At 50.4% G+C, this 16143-nt stretch overlaps 1 protein-coding gene across 1 annotated transcript; it reads left to right on the top strand.

Moving 5' to 3' along the window:
* Positions 1-4909: 4909 nt before the first annotated feature.
* Positions 4910-14528, top strand: LOC106555721 (neuroligin-2; the record flags this gene model as incomplete). Its single annotated transcript, XM_087712127.1, is given in 2 exon segments — positions 4910-5614; positions 14472-14528. Coding segments are annotated over 2 exon segments (721 nt in total), but the record flags the coding sequence as incomplete, so codon positions are not given.
* Positions 14529-16143: the final 1615 nt, after the last annotated feature.

The following is a 16143-nucleotide window of genomic DNA, read 5'->3' as shown; positions in this document are numbered from 1 at the left end:
CTTGTGTGTGTAATGACGGGAAGAATGGGGGGGGGGGTTGCCGTCACTTTCCCCTCCGCCACAGACCCATACAACTCAGCCGGACCCCCTCCCCCAGAAGTCCTAACGGGACCCCTGGAACCTGGGAAGGTCTCCCCACCCCAGGGATGGCTTTGAGTCCCCTTTCTCAGTTGGGTTGTGTATTTGTTGTGATACAGAGATGCAGAATTGCAAGGAGAGCATCCATTGGCCATTGTGATACAATGGGTGGCGGGGGATAAGGTTTCGATGGGATTAGGAAGGGTTAAATTTCCAAACTTGGCGCTTCAAGAGGGGCCGAACTCCCAGAATTCCCCAGCCTGCTGGGCCTAATTGTTGTTGTTTTTCCTACCATTTCTTGGAGCGGAGAGATTGCAGAGAAAGGGATTGTAAGAGAGTAAGCAAGCCACAACCGGTATTCATATCAAATGGGATGCATTGGTGACGAGGAATTCTGGGAGTTGAAGGCACATTCCCTGCCTTGTTAAACCAAATCTCCCAGCTATCCCTGCCAGCCTGACCCTGAAGGATGCTGGGAGTTGTAGTGCAGAGAGCTGGTCAGGTTTGAAGTCGATAGAAAAACAGGCGGCATTCATCCCTTCCATTTTTGAGCCTGCTGACGGGAGGGGATTATGAGTGTTGAAATCCTGCCCGTTGGGTGGGTGGGTGGGGGGGAAGGTTCTTCTCTTCGGTAGGCCTTGCAAAGTTCTCTAGATGGGTTGGTAGGCCGGCTTAGTGGGGCAGGTTGTGGTCCTGAATACGGTGATAATGGTTGATGAGACTTTGAGGACCATGGTTGATGTGGATAAACCTTGGATGACCATGGTTGATGTGTTTGAGCCTTGGATAATCATGGTTGATGTGTGTGAGTCTTGGGTGACTGTGGGTGATGGGTTTGAGCCTTTAATAATTGTGGTTGATGTGTTTGAGCCTTCAATGATCATGGTTGATGTGTTTGAGCCTTTGATGACCATGGTTGATGTGTTTGAGCTTTGGGTGATCATGGTTGATGTGTTTGAGCCTTCGATGACCGTGGTTGATGTGTGTGAGCCGTTAATAATTGAGGTTGATGTGTTTAAGCCATCGATGACCACGGTTGATGTGTTTGAGCCTTTGATGACGGTGGTTGATGTGTGTGAGCCGTTAATAATTGTGGTTGATGTGTTTAAGCCATCGATGACCATGGTTGATGTGTTTGAGCCTTTGATGACCATGGGTGATGTGTTTGAACTTTGGGTGATCATAGTTGATATGTGTAAGCCTTTAATAATTGTGGTTGATGTGTTTGAGCCTCCAATAGCAATAGTAATAGCAGTAGACTTATATACCGCTTCATAGGCCTTTCAGGCCTCTCTAAGCGGTTTACAGAGAGTCAGCATATTGCCCCCAACAATCTGGGTCCTCATTTTACCCACCTCGGAAGGATGGAAGGCTGAGTCAACCCTGAGCCGGTGAGATTTGAACCGCTGACCTGCTGATCTAGCAGTATCCTGCAGTGCTGCATTTAACCACTGCGCCACCTTGGCTCCAATGACCATGGTTGGTGTGTTTGAGCTTTGGATGACTGTGGTTGATGTGTTTGAGCCTTCAATGATCATGGTTGGTGTGTTTGAGCCATCGATGACCATGGTTGATGTGTTTGAGCTTTGGGTGATCATGGTTGATTTGTGTGAGCCTTTAATAATTGTGGTTGATGTGTTTGAACCTTTGATGACCATGGTAGATGTGTTTGAGCCTTGGATAACTGTGGTTGATGTGTTGGAGCCTTGGATGACCTTAAATGATGTGTCTGAACCTTTGATGACCATGGTTGATTTGTGTGAGCCTTTAATAATTGTGGTTGGTGTGCTTGAACTTTGGTTGACCATGGTTGATGTGTTTGAGCCTTGGATGACTGTGATTGATGTGTTTGAGCCTTTGATGATCGTGGTTGATGTGTTTGAGCTTTGGGTGATCATGGTTGATGTGTGTGAGCCTTTAATAATTGCGGTTGATGTGTTTGAGTGTTGGGTGATCATGGTTGATGTGGGTGAACCTTGGATGGCCATGTTTGATGTGTTTGAGCCTTTGATGACCATGGTTGATGTGTTTGAGCCTTTGATGACCATGGTTGATGTGTTTGAGCCTTTGATGATCGTGGTTGATGTGCTTGAGCTTTGGGTGATCATGGTTGATGTGTTTGAGCCTTTGATGATCGTGGTTGATGTGCTTGAGCTTTGGGTGATCATGGTTGATGTGTTTGAGCCTTGGATGACCGTGATTGATGTGTTTGAGCCTTCGATAACCATGGTTGATATGTTTGAGCTTTGGGTGATCATGGTTGATGTGTGTGAGTGTTGGGTGAGTGTGGTTGATGTGTTTGAGCCTTCGATGACCGTAATTGATGTGTTTGAGCCTTTGATGACCATGGCTGATGTGCTTGAGCTTTGAATGACCATGGTTGATGTGTGTGAGCCTTTAATAATTGTGGTTGATGTGTTTGAGCGTTGGGTGACCATGATTGATGTTTGTGTGAATCTCAGAAGCCCACGAGTGATGCCTCAGTGAATCTTGAGTGACCACGGATGACGCCCGTGTGGTTCTTTTAAGGCCATGCATGGCTGTCGTGTGAACTTCGGAAGATCATAGATGATACGTTGTGGGAATCTTTGTACTCCATGGAGGACGCATCTTAGGAGAGCATGGATGGCGTGTGTCTCTATATCTCCTCTGTCCTCCCTCCTTCCCCTTTCCTCTTAATTTTGCTCCATCCACTGACTCCCCCCCTCCCCACGAAGACCCAGGTGTGGATCGCTACGCCTCCCCCCCCCCCGTAATTCCTTGGCCACCCAGGCGTTGTGGGGAGGGCCATGTGGGGTTCTGCCCCCCCCTCCTACACCCCTCCCCCTCTCTGGGCCTTTTGGATTCTCCCAGACACAATTTGGTACTAATTACATGTTCCTGATTCTAATTGCCACATTGTGAATGATAAACAAAAAAACTCCAATTTTATTTAATTAAAGACCTGGGAAAATTCACCAGGGAGGAATTGGAGACGGTGGAGGAGACGGGGCTGGGAGAGAAGGCCACGGCCCTCCGCCGAGGAAGAGGAGGAGGAGGCCGGTCCGACTGGGGTGCTGACGCTAACCGGGACCCCTGTCCTTCCGTGGGTCTGGGCCCTCCAGTCGGCGGGGTGGTCCTCAATTAACATCCATTCCTCACTCTATATGGAGCCCGAGCCTCTCCGTAAAACGTTCCTTTAGCACCCGTTCAAAGTTACGGCAGTTTTTTCTGGGGGGGAAACAACTTATGACCGGTCCTCACACTTACGACTGTTGTAAGTGTGAACATTTAGGTGCTTGGCAAACCGGCGTGCGTTCAAGAACGGTTGCAGCGTCCCTCGGGGGGGGGTTCACATGATCCCCCAAGTGGGACCTTCCCTGCCGGCTTCCGACGAAGCCAGATTCGCTTAATGACTGTGACTCACTTAACGTCCGTAGCGATTTGGTTTTTTTTAGAAAACGGTCGCCCTATGGGGCCAAATTCCCTCGCTTAGCAACGGAAATCGGCGGCTCCGTGGTGGTCGTTAAGGCGAGAACTCCCTGTGCCGCACAATTCGTTTCACAGTTAAGGCGAGCCGCTTAACAACGGGGTCAATAAAGAGCATAACACCAAGCGTGGCTCGCTTAACAACGGCCATTGCGGTCGTAGCTTGGGGACCGCCTGTGCCCTTTTCTGGAGGCTGGTATGTCACTCAGTGAGCCGTCCTTGACTTACAGCCATTTGATTAGTGACCGAAGTTACAACGGCACTGAAGGAACCGTTTTTCACACTTATGACCACTGCTGCATCCCCACGGTCGTCGGATCAAAACGCTTGGCAACTGACTCGAATTTACGATGGTCCCAGGGCCCCCATGATCCTCTTTTTACGACCATCCGCTGAGCAATGTGAAAGGGGAAGCCGGGTTAATTTAACGACCATGTGACTCACTTAACAACTGCAGGGATTCCCTTAACCACCGTGGCAGGCCAGGCCGTAAGACGATTCACGATTCACTGAAGAACTGTTCTTGCTTAGCGATAGGAATTTGTGGGGGGCATTGTGGTCGTAAGTCGAGGACTCCCTGTATAAGCCAGGAGCCCCATGGGTTGGTCTTAACTGTGAGACACCTGGACAGCTCCATTGTCCTTCTAGGTGACATCTCCACATCCAGAGATCCCATCTTGGTGTCTTTAGGGCAGTAGAAGAAGCCACTTGGACATCTTGAGATCTTCAGATCTTCTCCTGGGATGTCCCCATAGAATGAAGACCGATGTGGAGGGCACCCTTCCCCAACCCAGGATGAGTTATGGGGTCTCCTTGGATTGGAGAACCCATAACTCCTGATCTCCTCCCTCTTCTTCTTGAGGGATCTCCTGGAATGCTTTGGGGTGGGCCTTGAGTGCGTTGGTGAAGGTTGAGGGATCCACCCTGAGGTGTATTGCTCCACATTGTGGCCCGATTGGTGGCGTACGCTTGGGTTCCTCCTGAAGGCATGGCCCTTCCCTCTTCTCCCTTGGAACTGGAACCCCCGTGAGATGCTGGTCTGCATCTCCATCTTCAACATCTTCTGGGAAGTCCACCATGAGAACTTGGCTTGCCCGTTAAGCCCTCCTCACCCCGGTCTGTTTCCCGAAATGAGATTTGGGGTTGGGTGACTTGGTGGTGGTGGGGGGATGAGTCTCAACAGGTCTCATGAAGGGAAAGGGGACCTCTTCAGCAGAGATGGAGAGATGAAGTTCTCCTGTTGGGGTCCTCCTGCCTCTAACTGCTGCCTTTTCTCTTGTTACTTCTGCTTGACCCACAACTTCCCTTCTCTCTCTCTCTCCCCCCTCCCTGAACTTCTAGGTGCCTCTCTCGGAACCCCCCCCCCAGCTGGCGGTTGTGGTGCTCCACCATGGAACGCAACAGATGTCCTACCTTCACCAGAACTTTGTTGGAGTTCTCCTCCTAGGACGGTTTGGGTTTTTTCGACTTCTGGGCTTGTCCGGCCTCCTTCCTCTTCCTCCTCCTCCTCTTCCTCTTCTGCTGGCACTGCTTCTGACTCTTTCTCCCCCCTCCCCCCCACTTGTGAAGGACCTCCAAGTTGGCATCTTCAACCTGGCCACCATGTTCCTCTCGTCTCCCAGCTGCGTCCGCCGGATGTTGAACGTCCGGCCGGGTTCCGCCCTCCTCTTCTGGCTCTTGGGGCTGGCCCTGCGCCCGTTGCCCATCTCGGGGCAGAAGCCCGAGGATAAATACCCCGTGGTGCCCACCAATTACGGCAAGCTGCGTGGCATCAAGAAAGGGCTGAACAACGAGATCTTGGGGCCGGTGGTGCAGTACCTGGGCGTCCCCTACGCCACGCCGCCCGTCGGCGAGCGCCGTTTCCAGCCGCCCGAGGCCCCCGCCTCCTGGTCCGAGGTGCGCAATGCCACGGCGTTCGCCCCAGTGTGCCCGCAGAATATCCACGGCATGCTGCCCGCCATCATGCTGCCCGTCTGGTTCACCGACAATCTGGAAATCGTGGCGAATTACGTCCAGAATCAGAGCGAAGATTGCTTGTACCTCAACGTCTATGTGCCCATGGAAGATGGTAAGCAGCGGGCACAGGGTGGGCATAGGGGGGGGATTTTTTGGGGGGGTGGGGGCTGTCTTTAGGACCCTTCTCGGTCCCGGAGGGGGGGGGTCTTCCCTACCCAAGGCCCCCACCCCTCTTTTTTCTCTCGATTCTTTCCTCACTTGGATTGTCCCACTCCACACAGTGCCAACTTCACCCCTTCTTCTTCGCCCAAGGTGTGCCCGCCTCGTTTTTCTTGGGGAGGGGGGAAGGTTTCTTCCAGCAAGCAAATGAAGCCCCCTTTTCTTGGGGGGGGGAGGCCTCTCCAGCTGGAAAAGGAGGGTGTCTCTTTGAGGGGCCAGGGGGAGGGGGTACCCCCCCAAAAGGCAGGCGGTCTCGTCCTTTGGGATATGCGGGGGATGTGGATGGGGACCCCCTCCTCAAAAGCTCAGCTTGGCCAGTATGGGTTCATTTGGGACCCCTCCTCTCCTTTCTTTCAGCCTCCCGGCTCCTAAAACCTGTGGATTTTACAGGCAGTCTAGCAACTGTCCGTTTAGCGACGGTTCGAAGTGACGACGGCCCTGAGAAATGCCACCCTTTTAAGACCCTTCCTCACACTTCCGACTGTCGTAGCGTCCCAAACGCGGTCTTCGTGTCACGCCATCCCCGATCTTTTCCGATAAGCAAAGTCAAGTGAGGGGGGGGGAGTTGGATTCGCTTAATGGCCGTGGGATACGGTGTTCACTTAACCAACCGCAGCGATTCACTTAGCCACGGTGGCCGGAAGGTGGTCGTAAAACGGGGCGAAACCGGCTTTTTTTAAAAAAAGGTTTTCGCTTGAGCTGCAGAAGCGTTGGGGCTCCGTCGCGGCCGTAAGTCGAGGACTCTCCGGAACAGGAAATCCTTGACTTACGACCCTTCGAGCGCTCCCAAAAAAGTAAGTCCTCGGACTTACAACCGTCCCGGCGTCCTATGGTCACGAGAACAAAATATGAGGAGGGTGGCTTGGCAACTGGGGGTTTGTGGGTGGGGGTCTTTCTCAAAGAGTTACGACAGAATTCCCGTCACTAAGCGAGGTGAGGTAAAAGAGAGGGGGTGAGAGGTGCCAGTTGGGAAGGGAACGGCTTCAAACGGTCGCTGAGCGAATGGTCATAAGTCGAGGACCACCTGAAGACAAGCGAATGGCCCAGTTGGAGCCCATAACTGTCTTTACTTCTTCCCTCCTCCTCTTCCTCCTCCCTTTGCTCCTCCTTTCTAAAGCTCCTGATTTTACCCTCCCCCTCTCCTAGTCCTCGACTTACGACACAAGGGGAACCCGAATATCCATGGCCAAACCAGTCGCTAAACGAGTTCCACCCGATTCTACCACCTTTCTTTGAGTTTTTTTTGCCCTGGTCGTTAAATGAATCAAGCCTCTCCCCCCCTTTTTTTTGGGGGGGGGAATAACAGAGCTGTTAAGTAACCCCCCACGGTCGTTAAGTGAATCCGGCTACCTTCATGGACGCTGCTGGTCAGAAGATCGCCAAAGGGGATCGCGCGACCCTGGGGACACTACGACCGTCATAACTACGAGTCATCCGGATTTTGATCACATGACCATGGGGATGCGGCGACAGTCGCTAAGTGTGAAAAATGGTTCTTCGGTCACTTTTTTTCATAACTTGGAGCGGTCGCTAAACAAACGGTCATAAGTCGAGGACTGGCTGTATTCATTTCTTTCTCATTTGGGGAGCCCCCCACTTAATTAGGCAGCTGCTCCCCTATTTCCTGCCCCCTTTTTTTCCGAGCCCCCGAATGTCTCCCATCCACCGATTCTGCCACCCTGGTGCCGGTTTCGGATCTCGCTACGCCAACCTGGCTGCGGGCCAAGCTTCCTGCCCAGCGCCAATGCCAGTCCGCCTCTCTCTCTGCATGGGGGTGGGCTTCCTCTCCCGAAACGGGCGGTGAGTGGGGGGTCTCCTCCATCCCAGGGACAGAAATGCTGGCTAGGAAACCCCCTCCCCACCTTCTAAAATACAAATACAATGGCAGAGAAGTTGGAAGGGACCTCGGAGGTCCTCTAGTCCAACCCCCTGCCGAGGCCGGAAACCCTACCTTATTATCATGATATTTCTTTTATTCATTAAACATGAAACAGAATCAACGCTTGAAAATGGATCACAAATACCATTGAATTATTATTATTATTATTGCAGTTAGTTCTCGACTTACGACCGCAACAGAGCCCAGCGACTCCGTTGCTAAGCGAGGCTAAGCTGAGCTCCGCCCCATTTTACCACCTTTCCTCGCCACCCCCGGGAAGGGAATCCCCGCAGTTTGTAAAGGAGCCACGCGGGCGTTAAATGGAACCACGGTGACGGTAGCAAAAGGGGGGGGGATCGCCCAAACACTTCCCCCCCCAACTCCCCGGGACGCGGCGACCGTCGTAAACACGAGTCGTCTGAGTTTCGATCCCGTGACCAACGGAGATGGGCTGTTAAAAGTCCTTAAATCACTCCCCCCCCTTCCTCCACTATCCATCGTCCCTTTGGGATGGTCGCTAAAGAGGACCGTTGTACGTCGAGGACTCCGGGGGGAGGAGGAAGTGGGTGGTGGTGAGCCCTCCCCTCCGGGGGGAGGGTGTTTTCCCCCCCCTCCCCAATTTCCCGGACTGCCACCCATCCCTTTGCGGTACTGCTAAGACAGGTTGCCGTGGCAACAGGGGGAAAATGGCATTTTAAAAAAATAGGGGAAATCGGGAAGAGGCAGCAAAAAACAGCCAGCGAGTCTCCCCCTTTTTTCCGTTGAGGGGGGTGAGGATGAGGATGGGGTGGGGGGGTGAGGACCCCTCCCCACAATATCTCCTCCCCCCCACTGCATCCTCCCCCTCTTCCCCCCCCTCTCCCCTCCTCCCCCTCTTTGCAGATTCCCATCCTTGATGCTGGTTGCAAGGAACAAAAATAACCCTCCATCAAAGGGGTGTGTGGGGAGTGGGGGGGGTTTTCCCTGATTGGGGAAGGGGGCAGCAGAGCTCTATATCCCCCCACCCGGGCATGGGGCAGTATGGAGGGGGGGTCTTAGGGGGTTAGGGAAGAGCTAGAGAGAGGGGAGGGGGCTGTTTCTGCTGATGGGAAGAAGGAGGAGGGCCGAGGAAGTTTAGACCAGGACAAATGGGTTTAATTTGGGGAATAAGGGGAGGGGGAGATCAGAGGCTTGGGCTCCGGATTCAGCCGCCCCCTCCCATCCTCACCCCCTCTTCCTTCTTTCTTTCCTCTCCATCCTCCCTTTCTTTTCGTTTCCTGTCCTGCTTTTCCTTCTCTCCTTCCTTCTTTCTTTCCTCCTCCTCAAACTCCTGTTCCTCTTCCTCCTCTCCTTCCTTCTTTCCTTCCTCCCCCCTCCTCATTCCTGCCCCTTCTTCCTTCCTCTCCACCCTCCTTTTCCTTCCTGTCCTCCTTTTTCTTCTCTTCCTCCTCCTCAAACTCCTGTTAGTCTTCCTCCTCTCCTTCCTTCCTTCTTTCCTTCCTCCTCCCCTTCCCCATCTTCCTCCTCCTCCTCTTCCATCCATCTCCTCTTTCTCCTCCTCCTCTTCTTTCTTCTCTTCTGTCCGCCTCCTCTTTCTTCTCCTCCTCTCCTTCCTTCCTTCTTTCCTTCCTCCTCCTCCCCTCCTCCTCTTCTTCCTTCCTTTCCTCCTCTTCCTCCTCCTTCCTTCCTTCCTCCTCTTTCTTTCTTTCTTTCTTTCTTTCTTTCTTTCTTTCTTTCTTTCTTCTTCCTCTTCTGTCCGCCTCCTCTTTCTCCTCCTCCTCTCCTTCCTTCTTTCCTTCCTCCTCCTCTCCTCCTCCTCCTCATCTTCCTCCCCCTCTTCCATCCACCTCCTCTTTTTCCTCCTCCTCTTCTTCCTTCCTCCTCTCCCATCTCCTCCTTTCTCCCCTCCCCATTCTCCTCTTCCTCCCCTTCCTCCTCTTCCTTCTTCTTTCCTTCCTCCTTCCCCTCTTCTTCTTCCCCTGTGTGCAGAAGGCAGGATGAAATATTTTTCTGGGGGGTCTTCCCCCCACCCTTTCCTTCTCCCTCCCCCTCCCCATTAATTCCTGCTTAGTCAAGTCAGGGGGAAAAAAGCACAGACACCCACTCCCCCCACCTCGCAACCCCCCCTCCCTCCCACGATGTGCCATTAAAGAAATCTTGTTTGTGGCTTAATCACAATTAGTTTGCATGTTCTCCCCCTAGAATTAAAAGCCAGGCCCTTCCCCGCCCCCAGATTCGGGGCAGGGGGGAGGGCTGGGGAAAGAGGAGTCGCAGCATAAATCTGCATAAATCTGCATAAATCTGCATGGGGATTAGCTTCCCTCCCCAGGGAAGAAGAGAGGCATTGTGGGGAGGGGGCTGCAGGTTACCAAGTATTTCTATGAAAAATAATCAATTGGGGGGGGGGGCTGGATAATTGGCAGATGAAGCCGGGCTCCCTAAAAGGAGGTTTTTCAGGGAGTCCTCGCCTTACAACCACAACCGAACCCAATATCCCATCGCCAAACAAGTGGGGGGGCTGCGCTCCCCGCAGTCGTTAAGCGAATCCCTGCGGTTGTTCAGCGAACCTGGCTTCCCCGTTGCTCGTCCGAAGGTTGCCGAAGGGGAATCGCGTGATGCTGAAGCCCGTCACAAATACGAGACTCAAACACGGTCGTAAGCGCGAGGAGAGTTTTTTCAATGCCCAGATGGTTATAAGTCGAGGGATTCTCGTACTCTATCCCCCCCCCACACACACCAAATTATAAGGAAGTGCCCCCCCTCCAGCTGCAACTTGCAAGAAAGGGATAAAAAACAGGTTTTTTTTGGATTCGCTGTGTTTTCCGTGGCTTTTAAATAAAATAAAAGCAGGATAAATCCAATTTTTTTGCCCAGCTGTGCACAGCAGATCCCTTGAATGGGCCTTCTGGGGACCCCCTCCCTCCACGGACATCTTCGAATGAGGAGGGGCGGTCCAGCACATCTGGAAAGGATAGAAGTTGAAGGCCAGCAGGATAGAGTGGAGCCCTGTCCCAATCGGAGCACCCTGGGAATTATAGTTCGGGAAGGAAAAACAGCGAGAAAGACTCCGATTCCCAGGATTTGTGGGGGCAGGAGGGGTTGCAGGCGACAGGAACAGTAGGACAGTTGGAAAAGATGAGTGGGGAGTCCTGGGGGGGGGCTCAGGAGCTGGTCCCCACCCTGAAGGGTCTCTCTTGCGCCTTGTTCTGCTTTTCCCCCCCTTCTTCCCTCTCACTCGCTTCTTGCTTTAAGGCCAGCGAGGGATATCCTGTCTTCATCCTATCCCCATTTAAGGGGTGGGGGAGAAAGGAAGGGGACCCTTTCCCCCAACTCGGCCAACGGAGCCGGGGGGGGAGAATTCGAACCCTTCACCACGTAGCCAACGGAGCTGGGGGAAGGGGGGAAATTCTCCCCCTCCCCCTCCACGATATCCCCCACTGTCAGCATCCCAAATCAGAGGCAAAGGATTGCTCACAGTTCCCAATTTATGAAGAGAGCCATTGATTGATTGATTGATTGATTGATTGATTGATTACATTTATATGCCGCCCTTTCCCCCCCGAAGGGGACTCAGGGCGGCTCACAATTCAATCAGGGAAGGGGGGTACAAACAGGGGGATAAAAAGACAAGACATAACAATAAAAAATTTGCCATGTTGGCACATCTGGGGAAACCCAAAATCTGAAAGCTTCCTGGTTTTCCCACCCACCCAGTTGAAAGTTTATGATCTTGCCCCCCCACCCACCCACAATAGCAATCGCAGTTAGACTTATATACTGCTTCATAGGGCTTTCAGCCCTCTCTAAGCGGTTTACAGAGCCAGCATATCGCCCCCAACAATCCGGGTCCTCATTTCACCCACCTCGGAAGGATGGAAGGCTGAGTCAACCCTGAGCTGGTGGGATTTGAACAGCCGAACTGCAGATAGCAGTCAGCTGAAGTGGCCTGCAGTACTGCACTCTACCCACTGCGCCACAAGTCCATCCCATGGTCCAGTCTCTCACTGCCCTGCTGGCAGTTTCTACCCATCCAGTTCCGGCCAGGTGCAGAGGTGCAAAGAATAAAAGATGACCTTGGTTTTCTAGAAAGGATGTTGTTATGGCTGCCTCGCGTCTAACTCCGTACAATCCCATTTCCCCACCATAAGAAAATGCATCGTAGAAGAATAGAAAATGTCTGCAGGCCTGGCACTCTGGGCCATCCAGACGTGCCCCTCGCTGGCTCCCGCCTCGGCCTGCCTTTCCTATCCCGGTAGGTGGTAGTACCCATCCTCCACTGCCCTCCACTGGCTGGAGAAGAGAGCAGCTCGAAGTCTTTGAAACGGGGGATGACCAGCCCTGTTGGAAGAGCGGAGGGCCACTACCTCTTGCCTCTGGACTGGTGGGTGGAGGACCCCCTCCCCAGAAAAGAGAGACGCAAATTGTGGGTGTGTATTTGTGCATCATTCCACACACACACCTCAGTTTCCCCTTAATTTGGATGGGGTGTTTTTTTGTGGGGTGGGGGCTGAGGGTTGAGACAGAGATGGCGAACTTTGTAGAAGCTTCTCCCAAGTTTGAAGAGGACTACATAAACCACCCCAGTCCCATCTTTCCGGGAGGGGGGGCCTTCCGTGCTTACTCCCTTCCGCAATTTTGAGTTGCCTCTCGGTTGTTTTGACTCCTGCCCCCCCACCCCACTGTTTCCTATGTCCTTGGCTTGGTACCCCCGATAATCCAGATTTTTCCTCTTAAGCCAGGGGTGTCCAAACTTGGGAACTTTAAGACTTTAATTCCCCAGGTGTGGGGAATTCTGGGAGTTGAAGTCCACAAGTCTTTAAAAGTTCCCAAAGTTTGGACATCCCTGCTTGTCCCAGATTGTCTCCTCCTTTCCATTAAACCTTGGGTCTTCCCCCCCTCCCCCAGCATCCTCCTGGTTAATTTGAGTGGGGGGTCCCCAAACGTGGCCACTTTAAAGACTTGTGGACGTCAACTCCCAGAATCCCCCAGTCGGCAAGGGTTTTACCAGAATTCAGCATAGATAGAAGATAAGAACAATTGTGGTTAGACAATTTTGAAATCGCTTAATAGATGGTGGGAATGCAGTAGAGGTAATATATCTTGAAGTCAGGGAAGTGGGGAGGGGGGGAAGTACCGGTGGGGGGAATTCTGGGAGTTGAAGTCCACAGGTCTTCAAATGGTTGTGTTGATGTATAGAATCTAATAGATCACTAGGAATTGGCATCCTTTGGCCCTGTTTTTCCTGGATTGTTTTAATTAACTTTATATCAGGGTCTACTTACAATCATGGCTACTTTTAAGGCTTGTGGACTTCGACTCCCAGAATCCCCAGCCGGCAAAGGTTTTACCAAAATTCAGCATGGATAGAGGACAAGAAGCTAGCTAGACTATCGCATTTTTTGAAAACACTTAATAGATGGTGGGGATGCGTGAGATGTAATATATCTTTAAGTCAGGGAAGTAAGGGGGGGGAGAAGTACCGGCTGGGGAATTCTGGGAGTTGAAGTCCACAGGTCTTAAAGTGGCCAAGTTTGGAGACCTCTGGGTTAAATCATCTGGAGTGTTTCTCAACCTTGGCAACTTGAAGATGTCTGGACTTCAACTCCCAGAATTACCCAGACAGCTTCCCCAGATAGATAGATAGATAGATAGATAGATAGATAGATAGATAGATAGATAGATAGATAGATAGATAGATAGATAGATAGATAGATAGATAGAGATAGATAGATAGATAGATAGATAGATAGATAGATAGAGATAGATAGATAGATAGATAGATAGATGTTAGATAGATAGATAAAGTTAGATAGACAGATGTTAGATAGATAGATAGATAGATAGATAGATAGATAGATAGATAGATAGATAGATAGATAGATATAGATATATGTTAGATAGATTAGATAGATAGATAGATATAGATAGATAGATAGATACGAGAGAGGGAGATAGATAGATAGATAGATAGATAGATAGATAGATAGATAGATAGATGATATATAGATGGATGATGGATAGAGATAAATTAGATAGATGATAGATAGATAGATAGATAGATAGATAGATAGATAGATAGATAGATAGATTAGAGATAGATAGATAGATAGATAGATAGATAGAGATAGATAGATAGATGATAGATAGATAGATAGATAGATAGATAGATAGATAGATAGATAGATAGATAGATAGATAGATAGATAGACTATCTATCTATCTATCTATCAATTCTGGGAGTTGAAGTCCAGACATCTTCAAGTTGCCAAGGTTGAGAAACACTGTAATGTTTCCACCCCATTTGAACGTCTACCTGTCCACCTCTTGTGAAATGCACAGCTGGGGGAGTGTGGGGGGGGGGGCGGAAGAGAGGTAGGATTGGAACTCGGGATCCAGGCCCTCATTTCCCACTCTCCGGGAGGGGTGTGTGTCTCCAAATGAGGCAAGAAAATATATTTCTGTCCATTCCCCCCACCCCGAATTTAACCTTTCCGCAACCCCCCACCCACCCACCCCTATTTGCTTCCTCTCTAACCAACTTTTCATTTCACAGCTTCTTGTGTTTCTGTTGTTGTATTATTATTTTTTCCGATGGGGAAAATAAAAGTGAACTAAATGGCTCTCTCTCGCACACACTTGTGATACGGAATTCCCGGAAAAAACGAAACGAACGAATGAACGAAACAACCCCCCCCCAAAAAAAACCGCCCTAAAAATTGTTTGTATTTTGCTAAAAGACGAAAAAAAATTATATATATGGTTTTTTTCCCCCTTTTTGGTGCACCGAAAAAATAATTAAAAAAAACCGATTTCTTTTTTTTTTCTTGATCTTTCTCTCTCTTTTTTTTCCCCCTGTCCCATTTTTCTTTTTCTTCTTTTTTCTTGTCCGTAGGTCCGCTCACAAAAAAGCGCGAGGAAGCGTCAGCTAACAATCCCTCTCCAGACGAAGGTATTTTTTCCTGCATGTTTCACAATCTTGCCTTTTTCTTTTTATATAAAAACAAAAATTTTCCTTTTTCGTTTTTTGGTTTTTAACTTCTTCTTCTTCTTTTTTTTTTAAATAAAAACCAGAACAAATGAAATATATATATATATATATATATACACATACACGTACCGTATGAATTTTGGCCAATTCCACTCCCATTTTTTTTCTCTCTCTCCCTTTTTTTGGTCTTCTCTTCGAACTTAAAAAAAAACTTCCCTTCTTGTTTTGCAAAAAAAAAACCCGTTTTCACCAGTTTCATTTCCCTCCTTTCTTTAAAAGCTTCCCCCCCTTTTTTTTTTCTATCTCCCCATTTTTTGGGAAGGGGAAAAAAAATTGCCTTTATCTAAAATAAAAGAATAGGCAGAGAGGCGTAAGAGGTATTTTTTGCTAAAAGATAAAAAAAGACAAGTGCTTTAGCTGTGTGTGGGAATGTGTACAGGCAGTCCTCGGTTTAACGACTGCAATCGAGCCCGAGGTTTTGGCGGCTGACGGTTGTTAAGTGAGTTTTGCCTCATTGGATGACTTTTCTCGCCTCTTGTCATTAAGTGAAGCACTGCAGTTGTTAAGTTAGCTGCCGGTTCTTAAGTGAATCTGGCTCCCCCCCCCCCGTTGACTTTGGACGCTGCAACAGTCATAAATACGAGCCACTTTGCCAAGCGTCTGAATTTTGATCCTGGCCATGGAGAATGCGGTGACGGTCGTTACGTGTGAAAGATGGTCATAAGTCACGTTTCTTGAGGGCCGTTGTAACTTTGAACGGTCCACTAAACCAACTGTTGTAAGTTGGTTATCCATCTATATGGCTTGGTGGTCATCCTTAACTTACAGCCATCCATTTAGCGACCATTTGAAGCTATAATGAAAAAAATGGGGACCCTCATATTGACCGATTATTAGATTAGTTTGCCGTATCTCTGTGGTCATGTGGTCCCAGGTTGATTGTTGGCAACTGGCGTGTACTTACGACGGTCGTAGCATCCCGAGGTCACGCGATTCGCCCTTTGGACGTCTTCCCAAGCGAAATCCAGCGGGGGGAGGGAAACAAGATTCGCTTAATAACCCCGTGGTTCGCTCAGCGACCCCCAACAAGAACAGGTCGCAAAAATGAGGTGCGACTCACTTAACGACCTCCTCCGGGAGGAAAGACGGAGGTCCCGCTCACCGTCGGGGTCGTAAGTCGAGGACCGCCGGTTAAGCCAGGAGGTGAAATACCCTTTCAGCCTGAATTGTCCTGTTTTGTAGTCTGTAGTCGGTTCTATATAGGAAAGAAGGGGGTTGATCTGCCCACGGCACCCCACCAAAGTTGGGGGTCCGGTGGTGGTTGTCGGAAGCTGGGGCAGCCGGTTCGTTCAGGGGCGCGCCGTGCGTGTTCGTGTGCATGCTACTACGGTTCGGCCGAACCGGTAAGAACCCCCCCCCAAAAAAAGTTGGGGCCCTGTGTGGATACAGGAAAGAATCCAAGGCCGGTTTTTCCCGAATGGGAGACTGGACGATGGACTTCTTGGCTACGGCTGAGAAGGACGGTCCAGTTTTCCTGGGAAAATGCCTGATCTCTAGATCGGGGGGCGTCCGTTTG

This window comes from Thamnophis sirtalis, unplaced genomic scaffold (genome assembly GCF_051295495.1).
Source record: "Thamnophis sirtalis isolate CommonGarterSnake01/CBP01778 unplaced genomic scaffold, rThaSir2_p1.2 scaffold_4, whole genome shotgun sequence".
Classification (NCBI taxonomy): Eukaryota; Metazoa; Chordata; class Lepidosauria; order Squamata; family Natricidae; genus Thamnophis; species Thamnophis sirtalis.
The sequence above is the reverse complement of the archived record's forward strand: the minus strand, read 5'-3'. Positions and strand labels throughout refer to the sequence as shown.